The sequence below is a fragment of the Chiloscyllium punctatum genome, chromosome 40, assembly GCF_047496795.1.
Source record: "Chiloscyllium punctatum isolate Juve2018m chromosome 40, sChiPun1.3, whole genome shotgun sequence".
NCBI lineage: Eukaryota > Metazoa > Chordata > Chondrichthyes > Orectolobiformes > Hemiscylliidae > Chiloscyllium > Chiloscyllium punctatum.
In genome coordinates, this window is record NC_092778.1 from 47261744 (window position 1) to 47281070 (window position 19327).

The window sequence follows — 19327 nt, forward strand, 5'->3', positions numbered from 1 at the left end:
AGAAACAAAGAATGCAGACAAGGACAGCAGGATGGCCAGATAAGAAAGTTGCTAACAAGTGAGGTAATCGGCTTATGATAGGATGGGAAAAGGGAGGCGTGATTCCGTAACTTGTAAACTGAATAAGAAAGCTCTGTTTTCGCGCGCATTTCTGCTTGAATGCAAAAGTGTCCGGTTCTTGCAAGGCTGTAATAAATTGTTCTTGTTTCCAAGGCTTTGTGTCAGGCTGATTGATTTGTGAGTGAGTTCTGTTTCTCACAGTTTGGGGGCCTCGTTCTGGGATCCAAAACTCCGACCGCTTGACACTCTTGGGACGACGGGGGAGATACACCTTGCCGATTTCGGTGATCTCTGACTCCCTTGCTTGTCGTTCACAGTTTGGGCGAGTATGATCCGGACTGGGAGACCCTGGAAACAAGGCGGGCCAACGTGGTGGGTTCGGTCGGGCAACTCTTGTGTACAAGACCCGGGGAGGGAAAGGTCTTAAAGGATATATCCGGGCGACCGGGGGGCAGCGGTATTTACTGCAGGAATTGCCGCAGGACGGGGTGCACCAAAATGACCAGATAACTCTGTGCACAGACCAAGATAAGAAAAGAGACCTTTAAGTATTGCCTTGGTGGTTGGGTGTATGAAGGTATGGGGAATTGGCGGTATATAAAATTAAGCATATGACAATGGAAAACAGCTCGTGTCAGAAGGGCTAGTAGCTGAAAAGCTACTGAGAGTGCACTTCTTAACTAACTTATGGCCAGACATCCAAAAAAATATTCAAAAGCTAGAGGAGTCGTTGCGGGAAGCTCAAAGTGTCTGTGAGACAGGGTGTGTGTGTGTGTGTGTGTGTGTGTGTGTGTGTGAGAGAGAGAGAGAGAGAGAGAGAGAGAGAGAGAAAGAGCTGTACAGCTAGTAGAAAGTTTAACCCTTTGTGATTCGGTTTGAATGCACATTTGTTTGTTGGTGATTGAATGTTTGTGCTTTGTTCCCTGGAGCTTGAGATCCGGGACTGTTTTAAAGCTGATTTCTACTACGGAAATTTTAACATGATTTCTTTTAAGGTTAAGGATTTTACAGAATATGAAATAAAATGTTAACTCCTGTTCTTTTTACAGGTCATGACTGCCTTACTATCAGTTTCTAACTAATCTCTTTTATCTTTACATAAAAGTGATTTATGGAGAATAGTTGAAGTCTCAAAAAAAAGCATATAATTGGTCAGATTAATCGGACGAGTCAGGACCCTGAAGGGGGTGTGGAAGAAGGTGACACCGGACCTCGTTAAGATTAATTAAATTAGCAACAATGGGAGGCACAGGGAGTTGCCTGTGTAACGATCGATCTGTAAATAACGTTAAAGGAGAATATATTCCGCCCGACAGTCCTTTGGGGAAAATGTAGGGTAATTGGGAATACAACTCCCAGACGCGGGAGAAAGATTAGGCTACAATGATAAACTATCGTTGTTTCGTTTGAACTAGAGAAAGTATTAAGGCACCTGGAAAATTTTTTTTGGCCCAAATATGAGTCCGATGAGGATTGACTGTGTCAAGATCTTAATATATATGTCAATCGAAAAGAACCTTACAGTCAAAAAGAGTCCGATTATGCGGCTTGTTGGGTAGGGAGCGCGGGAGTAAAATTTTGTCCCACGAATACGGAGGAATCAGGGAAAGAACAGAAAAAGAATGAACAAGGGAAGCCATAATGGGATCCCTTAACGTGTTTGCTGCCCCCATATACTACTCCTGGGAACGAGCCGACAGCTCCCGAAGTAGAACCGAGTCCAGACACAGAAAGGGGAACGGACTCTGAACTAAAAGATGCAGAACCCAGGGGGGCTCAGAATCACTCGAGCCACCACACGTAAAGGAGGGGCAGAGATAATGGAAAATGTAAAATTATGTCCCTTATGAGAGGTTCCGATTGGGGAAGGTACAATCGGATATGTAAACGCTCCCTTAACTAGCAGTGAAGTTAGGGTCTTTAAAAAGGAAATGAAAAGTTTAATAGAGGATCCGGTTGGACTAGCCGAACAATTAAAGCAATTCCTAGGGCCTAATTTATATACCTGGGGATAACTGATGGCAATTTTAGGAACGTTATTTTCAGGGGAAGAACGAGGTATGATTAGGAGAATGGCTTTATAGGAATGGGAAAAGAGGCACCCAGTTGGGTAAGAAGGGACCCCAGCAGAACAGAAATTCCCAAATGTTGACCCTCATTGGGAAAATAATGACAGAGAAGATAGGGAGTCAATGCGGGATCTACGAGAAATGGTAATATTAGGAATTAAAGAGGCAGCACCTAGATCATAAAACTTTGTTAAGGCCTTTGAAGTACAATAAGAGAAGGATGAAACCCCTTCTGCATGTCTTAAAAGACTCAAGGAGGCCACAAGGAAGGATTCGATTACCATGGACAAAATGTTTACCTATTGTGTTGCTACACATTAGGACGTGCACCTCTCTCCTTATGAGATGATGTTTGGATTACCTTACTTGGGAAAAGGGAGGCGTGATTCCGCAACTTGTAAACTGAATAAGAAAGCTAACATGTTCTGTTTTCGCGCGCATTTCTGCTTGATTGCAGAAGCGTCCGGTCCTTGCAAGGCTGTAATAAGTTGTTCTTGTTTCCAAGGCTTTGTCTCAGGCTGATTGATTTATGAGTGAGTTCTGTTTCTCACAGCTCTTCACTGCTATTGATTGCATAAAGAAAAAGTGCATTTAAATGGAACATCTCTGAGACAAGTAAGTATTTTTGAAAGAAAGGAAGAAAGACACACACTTGATTGTGATTCTCAAGAGCACGGTATGCTTTACACCAAATGAATTACTTTGGAAGCGATATTCGTGCTAATAAGTGGGAAGGATGGCAACCAATTTGCACACAGCAAGCCTTACGACCAAGTAGTCTGTCTGTTTTTGTGATGTCGATTGGAGGCCAAATATTCACCAGGACACCTTGAATAACCTCCCCTGCTCTTCTTTTGCAAAGTACCACAGGATCATTTACAATAAGTCCAGTCAGAGCCTTAGTTTAAAAGATTCTTCTGAAAGACAGCATTTCCAACAATGCAGCACTCCCTCGGGCTAGAAACTAAAGGTCCAGCCTTGATCTTCGCATATACCAGTTTCTGACTCTAAGGCAGAAATGCTATTGGCTAATTCACAGCTGGTGGTAGAATTAATGAGAACAAATTGAATTTCCAGGCTTTTGCATTCTTGAACTCTCCCTGAACTGCAAAGCAGCAGAATAAATTGCCTGTTTTTCTTCAGCTGTTGAATTTGAATGAACAGTGTTGTAAATGTGACGTGTGTGTGTGGGTGTTGGGGGGTGGGGAGCTGTCAGCCTAGATTGAAGTCTGTGAGTTTGGATTAGAATGGCCAATGGCAAGGAGAAACTTGACTACAGTACCACTGAGCCAGCATTAAAGAGAGATCAAGTGTTACAATGTTCTGTAAATGGCCAGCTATATTCCAGCACTTTAAAGCTGTCAGGCACTTAAAGCAGTTATTCCCAGGACTGCTAAAACTGCAAAAAAGAATACGCATGAATTGGACTAATGGGCAGAAGACAGAATTTGAATTTATATAGCACCTTTCACAACTTCAGCATGTCTCAATCTGCTTTGCAGTCAATTACATCATATTGACATGTTGTTAATGTAGGAAACAAGACATTGAATATTCATAGAATCCCTATAGTGCAGAAAGAGGCCATTCAGCCCATCAAGATTACACCAACCCTACAGAAAGTATCCCACCCAAACTGAGAACCCCACCCCATAACCCTGCATTTCCTATGGCCAACCAGCCCAGCCTGCACATCAAGCTCTAACAGACATTAATTTGACAATGTACAGATTTTCTTTATTCAGTACTGGCCAAGGGATATCTATTGTCTAGGACACCACAGAGTAACCCTCTGCTGTTCTGCAAAGTAGCGCCCCAGCACCTGACGGAGCAAACAGTGTTTCAGGTTAAAATTTCATCTGAAAGTTGGCTTCTCCAGCAGGGCAGCACATCCTTGGTACTGTACTGAAGTGGAGGGCACACACCTATCAGTAGTTTAATCCATGTCTGGCACTTGATAAAGATTGTTCAGCAAAGTAAAACAAAGTGACTTCATAACGGACTGGAGGAACACATTCCAGGTCCTTGGCTGTAAGCCTGGATTTGGGTGTGACTGAATTTCAGGAGCGAATGGACTTCTCTTCGACTGAGGCTGCGTGACTTGTGCTTCCGATGGCCACAGGGGATGCAGCAGAGGTGAACGGTCCCTCGAGATGGAGCCCAAGCTTCCTTCACAGACTTGTCTGACATTGGAGAGAAATCAAAATCCGCGACCTTTAAAATGAGAACAAGACGGCTGTCAGAAATTTGCTTTCAGGCATAACACCAAAGATCCAAATTAGGTAGCTGTTACAAAGTGCAGGCACAGATAACAACCTGGGATCAACATCCTCCATCGTAAGACTTGGTCACTTGGGGCAGGGATGGGGGGGGCTTGACCTTAGAATATATTGTGATGCAGTGGTTCAAGACCCACCAGCACCAGAGATGTGCAACGCAACAACATTTCTGAACCTGGGATGCCGTCTGAACTGCTGTGCTCTTCCAGCACCACTAATCCAGAATAACATTTCTGAACAGGCTGTTCAGAGAAAATGATACATGTTGTCTGTGCTGCAGTGCCATCTCATGGCATGCCTGAGCAATTACAGTGCACAATTTAAAGAAAATACCTGTATCTAGGTTTTTGTCTTTGACATATGAACATAAGAACAGAGCTTTTCAAACACTTTTCCACTTTGACGCTATTTTAAACTAAAATTTGGAAGGACCCCAGAGTGAAAGCAGGATGGGGTGGAGACGATGAGGATGTGTGTGTGTGGGTGGAGGGCAGGGGTGGGTGGTGGGTGGAGACAGAGGGGGAAGGGGTGTGGAGCTGTGAGGTTGGGGTGGGGCTGTTATTTGGACAAGACAATGATATTCCTTTAAACTGACGTTTTGTTGGATTCAATGATTGGGCCTCAAAGCCTATTTCATTAGGCCACAGATACATCGAAATTTGGCAAAAAAAGATATTGCAAACAAAGACATTATTGGGCCGCAGAGCTGGTGCCAGGCTGACCAACCAGACTAACCGTTCCACAGACCTTATTGCTGCCTTGGAAGAAAGGGGGCATTGGGGGGTGGGGGTGGGGGTGGTGGAAGGGGGTCATGACCCTCAGTTTGGGAGCCCGTGACAAGAAACAGGGGCAGGATTATGTCCTTGGTGTCTCTACCACCATTCAATGAGATCCAGTGATGTCAATTTCACCTTCCCACATGTCCCCACTCCTCGATTTGTCAAAGGTCCAAAAATCTCCATTTAGTATATAATTCAACAACTGAGCATGCACACTCCAATAATTTAGAACTCCATCATTACTAACGTCTGTGTTTGCAATATCTTTTCTTTCCAAGTTTTGGTGAATTTGTGGCCTAATGAAATGGGCTTCTCCAATAATGCAGAACTTCCTCAGTACTGACACTCCAATAACACAGAACACCCTCAGTACTGACACTCCAATAACACAGAACACCCTTAGTACTGACACTCCAATGATACAGAACACCCTCAGTACTGACACTCCAATAACACAGAACACCCTCAGTACTGACACTCCAATAACACAGAACACCCTCAGTACTGAAACTCCAATAACACAGAACTCCCTCAGTACTGAAACTCCAATAACACAGAACACCCTCAGTACTGACACTCCAATAACACAGAACACCCACAGTACTGAAACTCCAATAGTGCAGAACTCCCTCAGTACTGACACTACAATAACACAGACCTCCCTAAGTACTGACACTCCAATGACACAGAACTCCCACAGTACTGAAACTCCAATAACTCAAAACACCCTCAGTACTCACACTCCAATGATATAGAACACCCTCAATACGGACACTCCAATGACACAGAACTCCCTCAGTATTGACACTCCAATAACACAGATCTCCCTCAGTATTGACACTCCAATAACACAGAACACCCTCAGTACTGACACTCCAATGATACAGAACTCCCTCAGTACTGACACTCCAATAATGCAGAACACCCTCAGTACTGACACTCCAATAATGCAGAATACCTCAGTACTGACACTCCAATAACGCAGAACTCCCTCAGTACTGACACTCCAATAACACAGAACACCCTCAGTACTGACACTCCAATGACACAGAACTCCCTCAGTACTGACACTCCAATAACACAGATCTCCCTCAGTATTGACACTCCAATAACACAGAACACCCTCAGTACTGACACTCCAATAATGCAGAACACCCTCAGTACTGACACTCCAATAATGCAGAACACCTCAGTACTGACACTCCAATAACGCAGAACTCCCTCAGTACTGACACTCCAATAACACAGAACACCCTCAGTACTGACACTCCAATAACACAGAACACCCTCAGTACTGACACTCCAATAATGCAGAACACCCTCAGTACTGACAGTCCAATGACACAGAACACCCTCAGTACTGACACTCCAACAGTGCAGCACTCCTTCAGTTCTGACCCTCAACAATGCAGCACTCCTTCAGTACTGACCCTCCAACAATGCAGCACTCCTTCAGTACTGACCCTCTAACAGTGCAGCACTCCTTCAGCATGGAACATCTAACAGTGTGCATCAATTCAGCACAGCAGTGGCATAATGGTCATATCACTGGATTACCAATCTAAAACCCAATGCTCATGTTTATCAACATGAATTTGGAACACTCTGGGTTCAGCCTCAGATGGTTATAAGGGAGATGGGTGGCTGGGGTAGTGTATTTGTGGAAAGGGCTGTAGACAATATCATCAGTCTCGCTAATGGTTAACAGGAGGAAATTTCTGTTCTTCAGAACTGAACATGGACAAGCAATCTGATAGTTTGGTGATAGTGAGGATGTTGAGTTGTGAGTGGGGGGAGATGTAGGAGAGAGGTAGAGCTGGCTGTCTTCACTGTACAAATGGAAGCTGTTGTGGTGTTTTCAGATAATGTTGCCAAAAGGTGGCATGTCGATGAGAATACGAGGTAAAATCTTCACTGGAGTCTGAGGTGGAGGGAAATCATTCGCTTGGTGCTGACTGGAAGTGATTTTACAGACCCTTGAGAGTTTCCAGCTTTGATCAGTTAAACTCCCAATTTTTATCCAATTTGCTATCTCCTGCAACTTTGATTTGAGGGCCTTACTGTATATATAAAATCTCCCGGTTTAAATTTACCTCAATGGAATCTTTCTGAGCACTGCCCTTTCTCATGATGATGGACAGGACAAAGAGGAGAATGATGGTGAACAGAGTTACACATGGGACAATGAACCACACTGGATGGATACCTGTTGGAAAGATGAAGGAAGTATATTAAAAGAGGCTTCTTCATCCCTAGCTCAGTGGATGACTGGTACATCTCCTATACACAAATTATCTATTCCACTTACAATTTAACCAATCAAATTGTAAACCATATGAGTTCCTCCTTGCAAGCAGCCACCTCGGTTTCAGTCTGTGAGATCTGGGGTGAGCCTGAAATTGTTAGGAACAGGATGAGGCCACTCAGTGCCTTGAGCAATGCCTGATCTGTCCGCAACTCCATTTACCACCCTTACGTCCTTACAAACCAAAAATCTGAGGAAGGGTCACTTGACCTGAAACGTTAAATCTGATTTCTCTCCACAGATGCTGCCAGATCTGCTGAGCTCTTCCTGCAATTTCTGTGTTTGTTTCTGATTTACAGCATTCGCAGTTCTTTGGGTTTTTAAAAATCTACCAATGTTGATTTCCACATCCCCAGCTGATGCTCAGTTTCAAGAAACCTTTTGTGGGGGGAGAGGGTTCCAAATTTACCATTGTTTGTGTGAACGGACACGAACTGACATCAGCTCCAAACAGCCTCACTGTCATCTTAAGGTTGTGTCCTTTTATTCTGAACCTCCATCATGACAGAAGATAGATAGATAGATTAGATAGATTAGACAGATAGATTATTTAGATAGATTAGATAGATAGATAGATAGTATCTACTCTACCAAATCCTTTGGTCAGTGAGTGGGCAGGAACATGGCAGACATAATTACGACGTGACTAAGTTTGAAGTTATAGATTTAGGAATAAAATAGCAGAATATTTTTTGAGTACTGGAAGACTGAGAAATATTTGTGTTCAGTAGGACCTGAGTGGCTTTGTATATGAATCTCAGGAAGTTATCATGTTGGTACAGAGGGGAAAAAAATAGGAAGGCAAATGGTAAGTCAGTTTTTGTTTCAAAGGGAATAGAGTCTAAGAGTAAGGAAGTCTTACTATATGCTACAAATGTCCATGTCATTAATGAGGGCAGAGGTGGTGCACTGTGTGCAGGTTTGGTCTTCCTACCCATCAATAATATACTAACCTCAGGGAAATGATCAGACTAGTTCCTGGGAATGAAGGGACTGTCTAGTGAGGAGACTTTGAATTAACTAAGCTTATATTGCTAGGAATTTAGTAAAGCAAGAGTTAATCTAATTAAAATATAAATTTCTTAAGGGTCTTCACTTTGTGGAAAATGTTTCCCCTGCCTGGGGAATCAAGAACCTCAAGTCACAATCTCACAATAAGGGGTTGTCTGTTTCGGGTTTGGCTAAGAAGACATTTTTTCATTTTAGAAGGTTACGAATCTTTGGAAATTTCCATCCTAGAAAGTTGTGGAAGTAAAGTCGTTCAGAATATTTAACACAGAAGTTAATCGATTATTGAGTACTCAGGAATTTAAGGGAATGGGGTTAGTGAGGGAAGGAAGAATTTAAGTAGAGGATCAGTCAAAATTGTATTGAATGGTACAACAGAAATCAAAGGTCTACTCTCGATCTTCTTAGGCTGTCATCCTGTTAAGGACATCAATTATGTTGAGCTTTAATCTTCTATACCCTTTTGTCTGACATAATAACTTCCTGTCACTTGATGTGAAAGTGTGAAATCATGCCAAATGACTGGCCTCCAGAGAAGCAAAAGTGGAAGTAGCATCATTCTGCTCCCGTGACAGTCCTCCAAATATTGAAATGGAACTGGTCACAGCTGGATTGGATGGTGTAATACAGTCACAAGTGAGGCTTTACTATTGATGAGGTGCCACAGAGCAGCTACATCACACTCAGCTCCATGTGACTGTCATCCCCGCTCTGATCCTCTCTAGGGACACCATCCATGTTAATGGCCTGAGACAGGGTAATGAAACACAGCCAATATAATCATAGAATCCTTATAATGTGGAAACAGGCCATTTGGCCCTTCAGATCCTCACTGACCCTCAAAAGAGCATCCTGCAAAGTTTCTGTGACTCTGCATTTTCCCATGGCTATCCATGCACATCCCTGAACACTATGAACAATTTAGCATGGCCAATCCACCTAACCCGCACATCTTTGGACTGTGGAAGAAACCCACACAGACAGAGGGAGAATGTGTAAAAAGGCACGCACACACACACTGTGAGGCAGCAGTGCAAACTATTGAGCTACCATGCTGCCTATGTACAATAGATTGCATACAAAATGGTATTGAAGAACAAACATGGCACCAAAGTCTCAACCTCTCAATAAAGATAATAAGATAGAATGAGGCAGATATAATAAACAAATTGTCCCTGCATATTGAAAGAAAGACATCCTTGCATTTTTATCGTGATTTTCATGACAAATGGACATCTCAAAGCACTTTCCAGCCAGTTCAGCAGTTGTGAATTGTGATCGTTATCGTAATATAGGAAACACAGCAGCCAAATAGCACACAGCAAACTCACGATAATGGCCCAATAATCCCTGTTTCTTTGTGTTGTTGATTAAGTAGTAAGAATTAGCCAGACACCAGGGAGATCTCAGCTGCTCTTCTTCAAAATAGTGCCCAAATACCTTTTATGTTTAACCAGACTGGCAAATGGAGCCTTGGTTTAAATCTCATTCGTGAGATGGCAACTCTGACAGTGCAGCACTCCATGTGTACTGTATTGAAATTTCAGTTTTGATTCACACATTTCACTTTTAAATGAAGAGCCATTGGCCACTCAGTGCTAATGGCCAGTCCTACCAAATGTGGACAACTGAAGGTGGAAATACCTTAATGAAAATTAAGTTATTCAATTGTAATGATAAAGGGACATGTGAAAAGGTCTTTGAAAGGAGGTGGAATGGGCATGATCCATGACAGGGCAGAGTCTGCATGGCCTTTACTGGGAGACAATGAGAGCAATCTGCCCTGGGTCTATGGAAGGACTGGGTTCAATTTTCTTTGTTGCACTGAACAATGGTTTGAACAAATAAATACTTTCTTCAAATATTAATAATACTTGGTCAATGAAAATAACCCTTCCCTTCATGAGCACAACCCCAGTTTTCATGTTCCTTACATCGATCACTCCTTTCTCACGCTCCTTTTTTCTAACACCTCTCCATGCACAGTGAGTCTCAGTCCAGTGCCAGGGGCTTACCGCTTTTCCAGGTCGTTATTTTATAGCATGCCTGCAGGCTGCTCACACTGTTCTCAGCCTTCACGTTGAAGGTGTATGGTCCCAGATCCCTGAAGGTGTAGCTCACATTGGAGACGGTTGAGCTGGGCAGCTCCATGAGATCACACGAGTGATCAATGACTGAGACGCAGCTCCGAGAAACAAGCCAACAGATCTTGAGTGGAGGACTGGAAGGGAGGATAACAAATAAGAAATATGTAGTTAACAGCACAGACCCAGACCACTGGGAAAGCTATGTATAACCGTCTGCAAAAGATAAAATTCCCCAAAATTTCAGCGAGTGGTGTGATGAATCCTTTTTGTAAGCATTTCTGTAACTGGGTAATGTGGAGCTTGCTATCACAATTACGATAAATAATTTAGATTAAATAAGCACATAAAGGAGAAAGAAATTAGAGGATGAATTGATAGGATGAGATGGAAGGGTTAAGGAGACGATTTGTGTAGGAGAGTAAACATTGGCATGGATCAGTTGGGATTTATGGCCTGTAACTACTATGTAGTCCCATATCCGCAAAATCTTAATTCCCATTGTCACATTTTTAATATGAATATTTTATTATGTAACTATATGTAACCGAAGTAATATATACACCTGACCTATGACAGTAAAGAAATGATGATATATTTCCAAGTCAGGATGGTTTCTGACTTAGAGGTGCTGATGCTCCCTGCTAAATGTGGTTCGGGGCCCAGTGGTTAGCACTGCTGCCTCACAGTGCCAGAGACCCGGATTCAATTCCCACCTCAGGCAACTGTCTGTATGCAGTTTGCACATTCTCCCCATGTTTGTGTGGGTTTCCTCCGGGTGCTCCGGTTTCCTCCCACAGTCCAAAGATGTGCAGGTTAGGTGATTTGGCCATGATAAATTACTGGTAGTGTTAGGTGGCTTAGTCAGGGGTAAATATAGGGGATGTGGGTTTCTCTTCGGAGGGTCGGTGTGGACTTGTTGGGCCAAAGGGCCTGTTTCCACACTGTAGGTAATCTAATCTAAAATGGTCAGCGTGTTATTCCAAAACCACTGGTGAAAATCCACCTGTGACCTTGAAAATCAGCAGAGATTGACTCCCAGAATTTCTTACCTGCCATTAACATATATGTAAAAGGTCTTTCTGTGGTCTGCGTGGATGTCATCTAGACTCTTGACTTCAATGTTTTTGATTTTATCTGAAATGAATCAGATTTGTAGGGAATGTGTCATTCCATTACTGTCATGTTTATTATGAAACAACAATTTCACAACCGTGGTCACAGAGGAATGCAACCTTTCTAGCTGAGTCATCCTAAATAGGCGCGATTAACACTACATTTTTATCAAAAATGAGATATAGAGTAAAATAGGTCTAATTAGTGTCATGGTGTTGTTTTCAACTATCACAGGATTGTTGTTCATTGAGAAGCTGGGACCAGAGATGGACAGACCTGAAACTTTCTATAGCTGCCATCATCTCTGCTCTGACCCATGAATAACATAAAGGCTTTTAAGGTCACATATCATGCACCACAATTCATTTTTCAATCGGCCTGCACACACCCTGCTAAGGCTTAAATGGGGCTAAGAGACAAAGGCAGTTTCTCAGCAACAGAATGCAATTGGTGGGGGAGGAAGCGAGAGAGTGGATGGGTAATTGGCATTCCATCCAGCAATGGGAAATGGCCCTCAGGACCACTACTACAACACTGATCATCTGGCAGAGTATGCCTGTTGGCTGTAGTCTCGGAATTAAACACATATAGAAGCTGTTCAAGCTAAAGGCACCCTTTTCTCTTCCCTACTGACACCAGCAGTGTCTAACTCTAACAGTGAGGCTTGCTGTTTATGCATTGCTGGAGGGCCAATAGGAGACCCTGCACACTTGGGAGTCTGCCCGCCTTAATTGGATGCACCATGGTCACGAATTTGCCATTTTATTAGATACTGCACCATACTGCATTGGGACTCAGAAATGGTCCAAACCCCAGATTGAAAATAGAGCCTGTGCAGTCCAGCAGAAAGATTAAAAAGATCCAACATTACCTTGAAGGTTCAGTGAAGCACCATAAATTCCAGTCCTTTGTTGAGAGTCATTGAGGTTTGCGAGGACATCAACATGCAGCTGGTAAGTCCCTGGTGTTGGATAGATGTGAAGTGTGTAAGATTTATTTGTGACCATTCGCTCTCTGTATACAGCCAGATTTAAAGAATAAAAAACAATATTGTAAATGTTCCACTTCAGAATTTCTTTTTTAAACTCAACAAAACATTTAGAACCATACTGAGCTGAAGCAGGTTATTCAGTTTGTCATGTCTGTGTTGCCCCTTGGATAAGTCCAATGGTGTTGGGTCATTCCGTGTCCCATTTGTGGTAATTCATGGAAGCCTAGCTCTTCACCTTGCCTCACAATTGCACAGTGTTGGTCCTCAAGGTAATGTACAGCCAATATAGTCAATTGTCTCGCTCTTCAGAGAAAGATTCCAATGCTCCTTTGAGGATTGTGACTAATTACCTGAATTGTGCGGGTTTAATTAATCTATTCCCTGCCTTCTCCCAGTAACCCTGCAAATATCTAATTTTTACCCACTAATTCAAATCCCATTTGGAAGCTGTGATTGAAACTTCTTCCACAACCCCCACCCTTCAAGACTGATCACATCAATTTGTTGCAGAAAAAACATTCCACCTCATATATTTTCTTGAAAAGTTGAAACAAAGTTTTCCAACTTCAGATATCGTTGAAGCCTTTTGTTGAGTTGGTGATTTGCAAACCTATGTGAAGGAATTAGTACTGCTCTGCCCCTGATCAATTGCCTTTGATCAACATCTGTGATCTAATGAAATGATTCAAAAATATGATCCAATAGGATGATATGAGATAAACCAATATTTTACTAGCTCCTTGCAGACACCAAGTGGAGACTGTTTGGCGAAGGATGGATCTTGACATTCCTGCTGCCAACTTTCAGCTGCATGCTAGTGTTGCATACTTAATTATTCAGAATAAGAGTTACAGCACCACATGAGGTAGGAATTTACCCGTCACCAAAGTACCAGAAGTAGCGAAATGAAGCAGTGTCAAAGTAATCGCTTGGATCGTAGAGGATGAATGAGATCTGTGTTGGGGTCTTGGTGGCCAGCTCATAGCCCTTTCTTGAGAAAGTGGTACTGCTATTTGGCTGCTTCAGTGATAGAGTTCCCACCACAAAGTCTGTACAGGGAAAGGAAAGACCTGAGAGTCACACATGGTCAGATACAAATGCAGATAGTTATCAAAGATAATTCAATATGAATCTGGTGTAATTATAGTTATTAAATAGTGTTCATCAATAACCTGGTGCAAACAGTACAAATTAATATTCAACCATTGCTTCATATAATGCTTTCATTGAACAATATTCTTCAGTAACTTTGATGTTAATAAAGTTATCAAATAATATTCACCAGTAAAAGTCACCATAGTCCCAGAAGACTGTGGGTCTTATTAGAGCAAGATTACTGGTGGCAAGTTTAACGTGAAGGTCATCATGCCTCAGGTAAGGGTGACCTCAGACAGTAGGAGAATTGGGCCCATGCTATTGGTGTCATTTTGCAACACAAACCAGCTGTGCGGTCAACCAAGCTCCTAATACAATATCTGTCAAAAACTCGGTGTTAATAGTTATTGAACAATATTCATCAGTAACTTGATATAATATTGTTATTGAAAAGTACTCACCAGTTACCTGGTGTTCATAAAATATTCACCAATAATCTTGTATTAATGCAGTTTTTAAAAATTAAACTGATATATGATAACCTGATATATAATTAAGCATTTGAATAATGTTCACCAATAAGCTGGAGTTAATTAAATTGTTGAATAATATTCACCAATAACCTAATGTACTGTTAAAACTGAGGCTGGAAGAGTACACTGTTGTTCCAAGGGTTAAAACGAAGTCAAATAAAGATGTATTTCCAAGTTTACTGAGAAGGTAATTTAAATGCTTATCTGTAATCGGATTTTAAATAAAAAAGATCTACAATCCCGCTTTTTTCAAGAAATTCAATTGTTCATCTCTTATCAGAACAAGGTTTATACAGTGAAGATGCAATACTTGGTTAACATAGAAGAAAAAATGCTCTTCCTACTAAATAACTCAGAACACATTGACTCAGATATTAGCAAAACAGAAATAAACAGATTTTTGTCTGCTAAGGTTCCCATTAAAATAGAAGATTTTATGACCAGTAAGATTATTCTTGAAAGTAAAAAAAAGATAAAGTTTAGAATGTTCTAGTGTCTGTTGTTCTGATATTTTTGCAAGTGTGATCAAGCCATTCATCATGCACGCACAGTCTCTGGAGTCTGGGCAAACATAGCTTGCTTGGGAAATACTATATTGAGAGAATACTATATTGAGAGGTTCAGTCACTCTTCCAAAAAAACCAAATAAGATTCATCCTAAACTCAACAAGAGAGTCTTTTCAGAAATTGGAGAAATTGGGCAGCTTTTCCTCACAGACTTCTTGTTCCTCTACTAAAGGCTAGATAAAACAAGATTTTTTCCAAACCAGACCCTATATGAACAGTCCCAGTAGGGTCATCAGCAAAGTTATAATCAAATAGGTGATTTCTCGGAAGCTTTATTAGAAAACAATCTCCAATATCCAACTCGAACTTTGAATGCCTTGTTTAAAGGAGACCTCTCCAGATGTGTTCAGAAAATTTTAAATAAATCAATTTTTCCACAATATTGTAAGACTTGTCCTCAGATAAAATATTGAATGTGAAGTGCTTTTGTTACAATACAGTTAGTGAACAATATTCCCCAGAAACTTATTCATCAATAATCTGGACGAATAAGCAACATTTTCCAATAACCTGGCGCATTACAGTTATTGAAGAAAATTAGTAAAAACCTGGTTTTAATTGTCATTAAACAATACCTTCCAGGCCTCTCTGAACACAGGATTAGTCCTGGGTGACTAGAGGATTGCAAGTGTGACACTATCTAAGAAAAAGGCAAAGGATAACCTAGGAAATTACAGATCTATCAACTTGTCATCAATAGTGGGAAAACTGATGGAGGTCATATTATGGGATAAGATAAATATTAACTTAGAGAAAGATAAGTTAATATTAGACAGTCAGCATTGCTTTGTCAAGGGCAGGTCATGTCTGACAAGTTTGAATTCTTTGAAGAGGTAACACAGGCAGTGGATGAGAATAGTGCTTTGGATGATGTATATTTGGAGTTTCAGGAAGCATTTGATACCATGCCACATGGCTGGTTGGTTCGTTAGTTAGAAATATTTGGAGTTGAGGGCTTCTCAATATTTTATCTGAGGTCAAGTTTTACAATATTGTGGAAAAATCGATTTACTTAAAATTTTCTGAACACATCTGGAGAGGTCTCCTTAAAGAAGTCATTGAAAGTTCACCTTAGATATTGGAGATTGTTTTCTAATAAAGCTTCCCAGAAATCAAATACTTGGTTAGAAATTGGCTATAAGTTAGGAAACAGAGAGTAGGAATAGATGGGCATTTCTCAGATCTTGAAGTTGGATCAGAGTTGAAAGTAGTGTTCCCCACAGATTGATATTGGGACTCTTGCTTTTTCTGATTTATATAAATGATTTTGAGATGGGTGTTGAGGGAAAAATCTCTAAATTTGTGGATGATGCTAAGCTAGTGAGAATAGTGAATTGTGAAAATGACACTCAGTGACTTCAAAGGGGTATTGACAAGTTGGCCAGATGCGTGGCAAATGAATTTCAACACAGAGAAATGTTGGGTATTGCATTTTGGTAGAAGAAATATGCAGAGACAATTCAAGCTCAATGGTACAACCTTGAGGGGAGTACAGGAGCAGAGGTGTTTACATGCATAATTGTCTGAAGGTGGCCAGGCAAGTTGAACCAGTGGTTAAGAAGGTTTATAGGATTGTTGGGTTTAAGGATAAAGACATCGAATATAAAAGCAAGGATGTGATGCCATACCTCTTCAAATCATGGGTCAGACTACATTTTGAGTACAGTTTTCAGTTCTGGGCACCTTATTTGATGAAAGACATTAAAGCCCTGTAGAGAGTTCAAAGGAGATTTACAAAAAGGATACTGGGATGAGGGATTCTATATTTAGGGATAGATTCGAGAAACTGGCCTTATTCTTCATGGACCAGAGAAGGTTAAGAGGTGACCTTATTGAGGTGTTCAAATTTGTGGACAGTTTTGACAGGATAACGAAGGCCATTCTGTTTCCACTAGTTGATGTGTTAGTAACTAGGGGTCACAATTTCAAGATTGTCAGCAAGAGAGCTAGGAGTGAGCTGAAGAGAAACTTCTTTTCTCAGAGAATTGTTAGGATTTGAAATGGGAGAGTTGTGAATGCAGCTTCTATAGGAGGTTTCAAAAGAGAGTTGGATATATATTAGAAAATGATGAATTTAAAGGGCTACAGAGAATGAGACTAGCTGGGAAGCCTTTTTAAGAGTATGTACAAGCATAATAGCTGAATGGCCTCCTTCTGTACTGTAAAATTATAGAAGTCTGTATTCATTAATGAGTTAATACAGTATAACACACTATTTATCAAAACCTGGTTTAAATACAGTTGAGTATAAAAACAATATTAAATATTGTCCTTGTCAATCCAATTATTGAACACTCCCAGTAATTTGATGTAACTAGCCATCATCCATTATTTACTAGTAGATGTAATCAGTGACTATTCAATATCCACTAAAAATCAGATATATTCCCAATTGTTACAAACAAGTCAGGAGTATTTGATTAGACCTTTGGAATGGTAAAACTAGATTCAAACTACAGAGTGAGGAAACAAGGACAGTTTGTGCTCTCAGTTACAACCACATATTATATTCGTACCTGTCACCAGGAGTTCAGTGGAGCCGTGAGCGAGCTGGGGACACCACGAACAGCCCCTTCGGGTCACCCAAGCACTGACAGTGTACAGCTTCGGGGCCAGGCTATGGACTGTAATGGATGAGATGAGTTCCTGCTCTGAACTCTGTACAATGGCGAGGGGGTTCTCCACGTTCCAGTGGAAGGAGTAATGTTGTGATTCCAGCTGCTCCTGCTTGCTCCCAGGCTTGGGCACCAGCCTGGCCTCCACTGTCCCTTGGGCACCAGTGGTGATGGGCCCATCATTACTCAGTACCAGCTCATACTGCAAGCACATCCCTGCATGAGGAAACAGAGTCAAACCATTGGCAATATCTTAAGCAAAACAAGCTCCAGAAGTCGGTTAAGCCTTTGGAATATAATACATTCACTTGCAAAACAGGAATTACATTCCGAGGGTGGATTTGGGGTGTGAAAACTAATCCCTTTTCATCCAAAGTAACTACCATCTGAGTTACGGTGGGGTTATAAATAGGCTGGTTTTGAATTTGCCGAGTGCTTTAAACTGAACAGATTAAGAAAAACACAATCAGGAACACTCCCAGATGTATTTCCTGTTAATTAAGAATACATCTGCTGCTTGTTCCTTGTTTCTTTATTTTCTAAAGTCGCATTTGCTCATGGTGGACTCCCCCTTCCCTTCCTCACCTGATAATACTGCGGTGTTCAACAACAGCAAGAGCTCGAGAGAAGTCATGGCTCACAGCCTGGGTGCTCTCTGACTCTGCCACTCTCTCACCCCCCTGAGGTTTTCATTCCTCCTCTCAGCAGCAGCAAGCTACTTCTCTATACTTCCTGGTACGTCAGCTTCGGTCTGAATTTACTTTACAACTTGTGCCAGAACCAAAGGAGAACTTATACCACTCAATGATTCCAGTTTATTTTCCAACTCCAGTTGTCGACCCTGTTGTACACTCCAGCCCCCCTTGCCTCTACCTTCCTGCCACACAGACCCCCTAATCCAAAGTTAAAAATCACACAACAGCAGGTTATAGTCCAACAGATTTATTTGGAAACACTAGCTATCGGAGTGCTGCTGGTTGTGGAGTGTAAAATGAAGGAGCAGTGCTCCAAAAGCTAGTACTTCCAAATAAATCTGTTGGACTATAACCTGGTGTTGTGTGATTCTTAACTTTGTACTCCAGTCCAATACCAGCTCCTCCAAATCATGCCCCTCATCCAAGCTTTTGTCATCTCTAGACCAACCTACTTCAATCCTCTCTTTGCTGGCTATCCATCTTCCACCTGTCATAAACCAAATTCAGTTGTGATTCTTCAATCTAGATAAATATGAGGTGCTGCATTTTGGAAAGGCAAATCAAGGCAGGACTTATAAAATTAATGGTAGAGTTCTGGGGAGAGTTGCTGAACAAAGAGACATTGGAGTGCAGGTTCATAGCTCCTTAAGGTGGAGTCGCAGGTAGGCAGGTTAGTGAAGAAGGTGTTTGCTACATTTGCCTTTGGTGATAAGTGCATTGAGTGTAGGAATTGGGAGGTCATATTGCAGCTGGACAGGACATTGGTTTGGCCACTTTTGGAATATGGTGTTCAAAACTGGTCTCCCTGCTATAGGATAGATATTTTGAAACTTGAAAGGGTTCAGAAAAGATTTTAAGAAAAGGATGTTGCCTGGGTTGGAGGGTTTGAGCAATGGGGAGAGGCTGAATAGACTTGGGCACTTTTCCCTGGAGCATCGGAAGCTGAGGAGTTTAAAGAGATTTATAAAATCATGAGGCACATGGATAAGGTGAATAGTCAAGGTATTTTCCCCTCCAAAACTAGAGGGCATAGGTTTCAGGTGAGAGGGGAAAGATTTAAGAGGAACCTTAGGAGGGTGGTGTATGTGCCAGAGGAAGTGGTGGAGACTGGTACAATTAAAAGGCATCTGG

At 41.6% G+C, this 19327-nt stretch overlaps 1 protein-coding gene across 1 annotated transcript; it reads right to left on the reverse strand.

The window, feature by feature from the left end:
• Positions 1-3793: 3793 nt before the first annotated feature.
• tmem130 (transmembrane protein 130) lies at positions 3794-18200 on the reverse strand. The gene is made up of 8 exons (XM_072560266.1): positions 18087-18200; positions 17403-17717; positions 13569-13740; positions 12572-12714; positions 11637-11721; positions 10516-10721; positions 7281-7393; positions 3794-4343 (listed from the first exon to the last, which is right to left on the reverse strand). Exons 1-8 carry the CDS (start codon positions 18133-18135, stop codon positions 4122-4124), a joined length of 1305 nt encoding a protein of 434 aa, XP_072416367.1. The 5' UTR covers positions 18136-18200; the 3' UTR covers positions 3794-4121.
• Positions 18201-19327: the final 1127 nt, after the last annotated feature.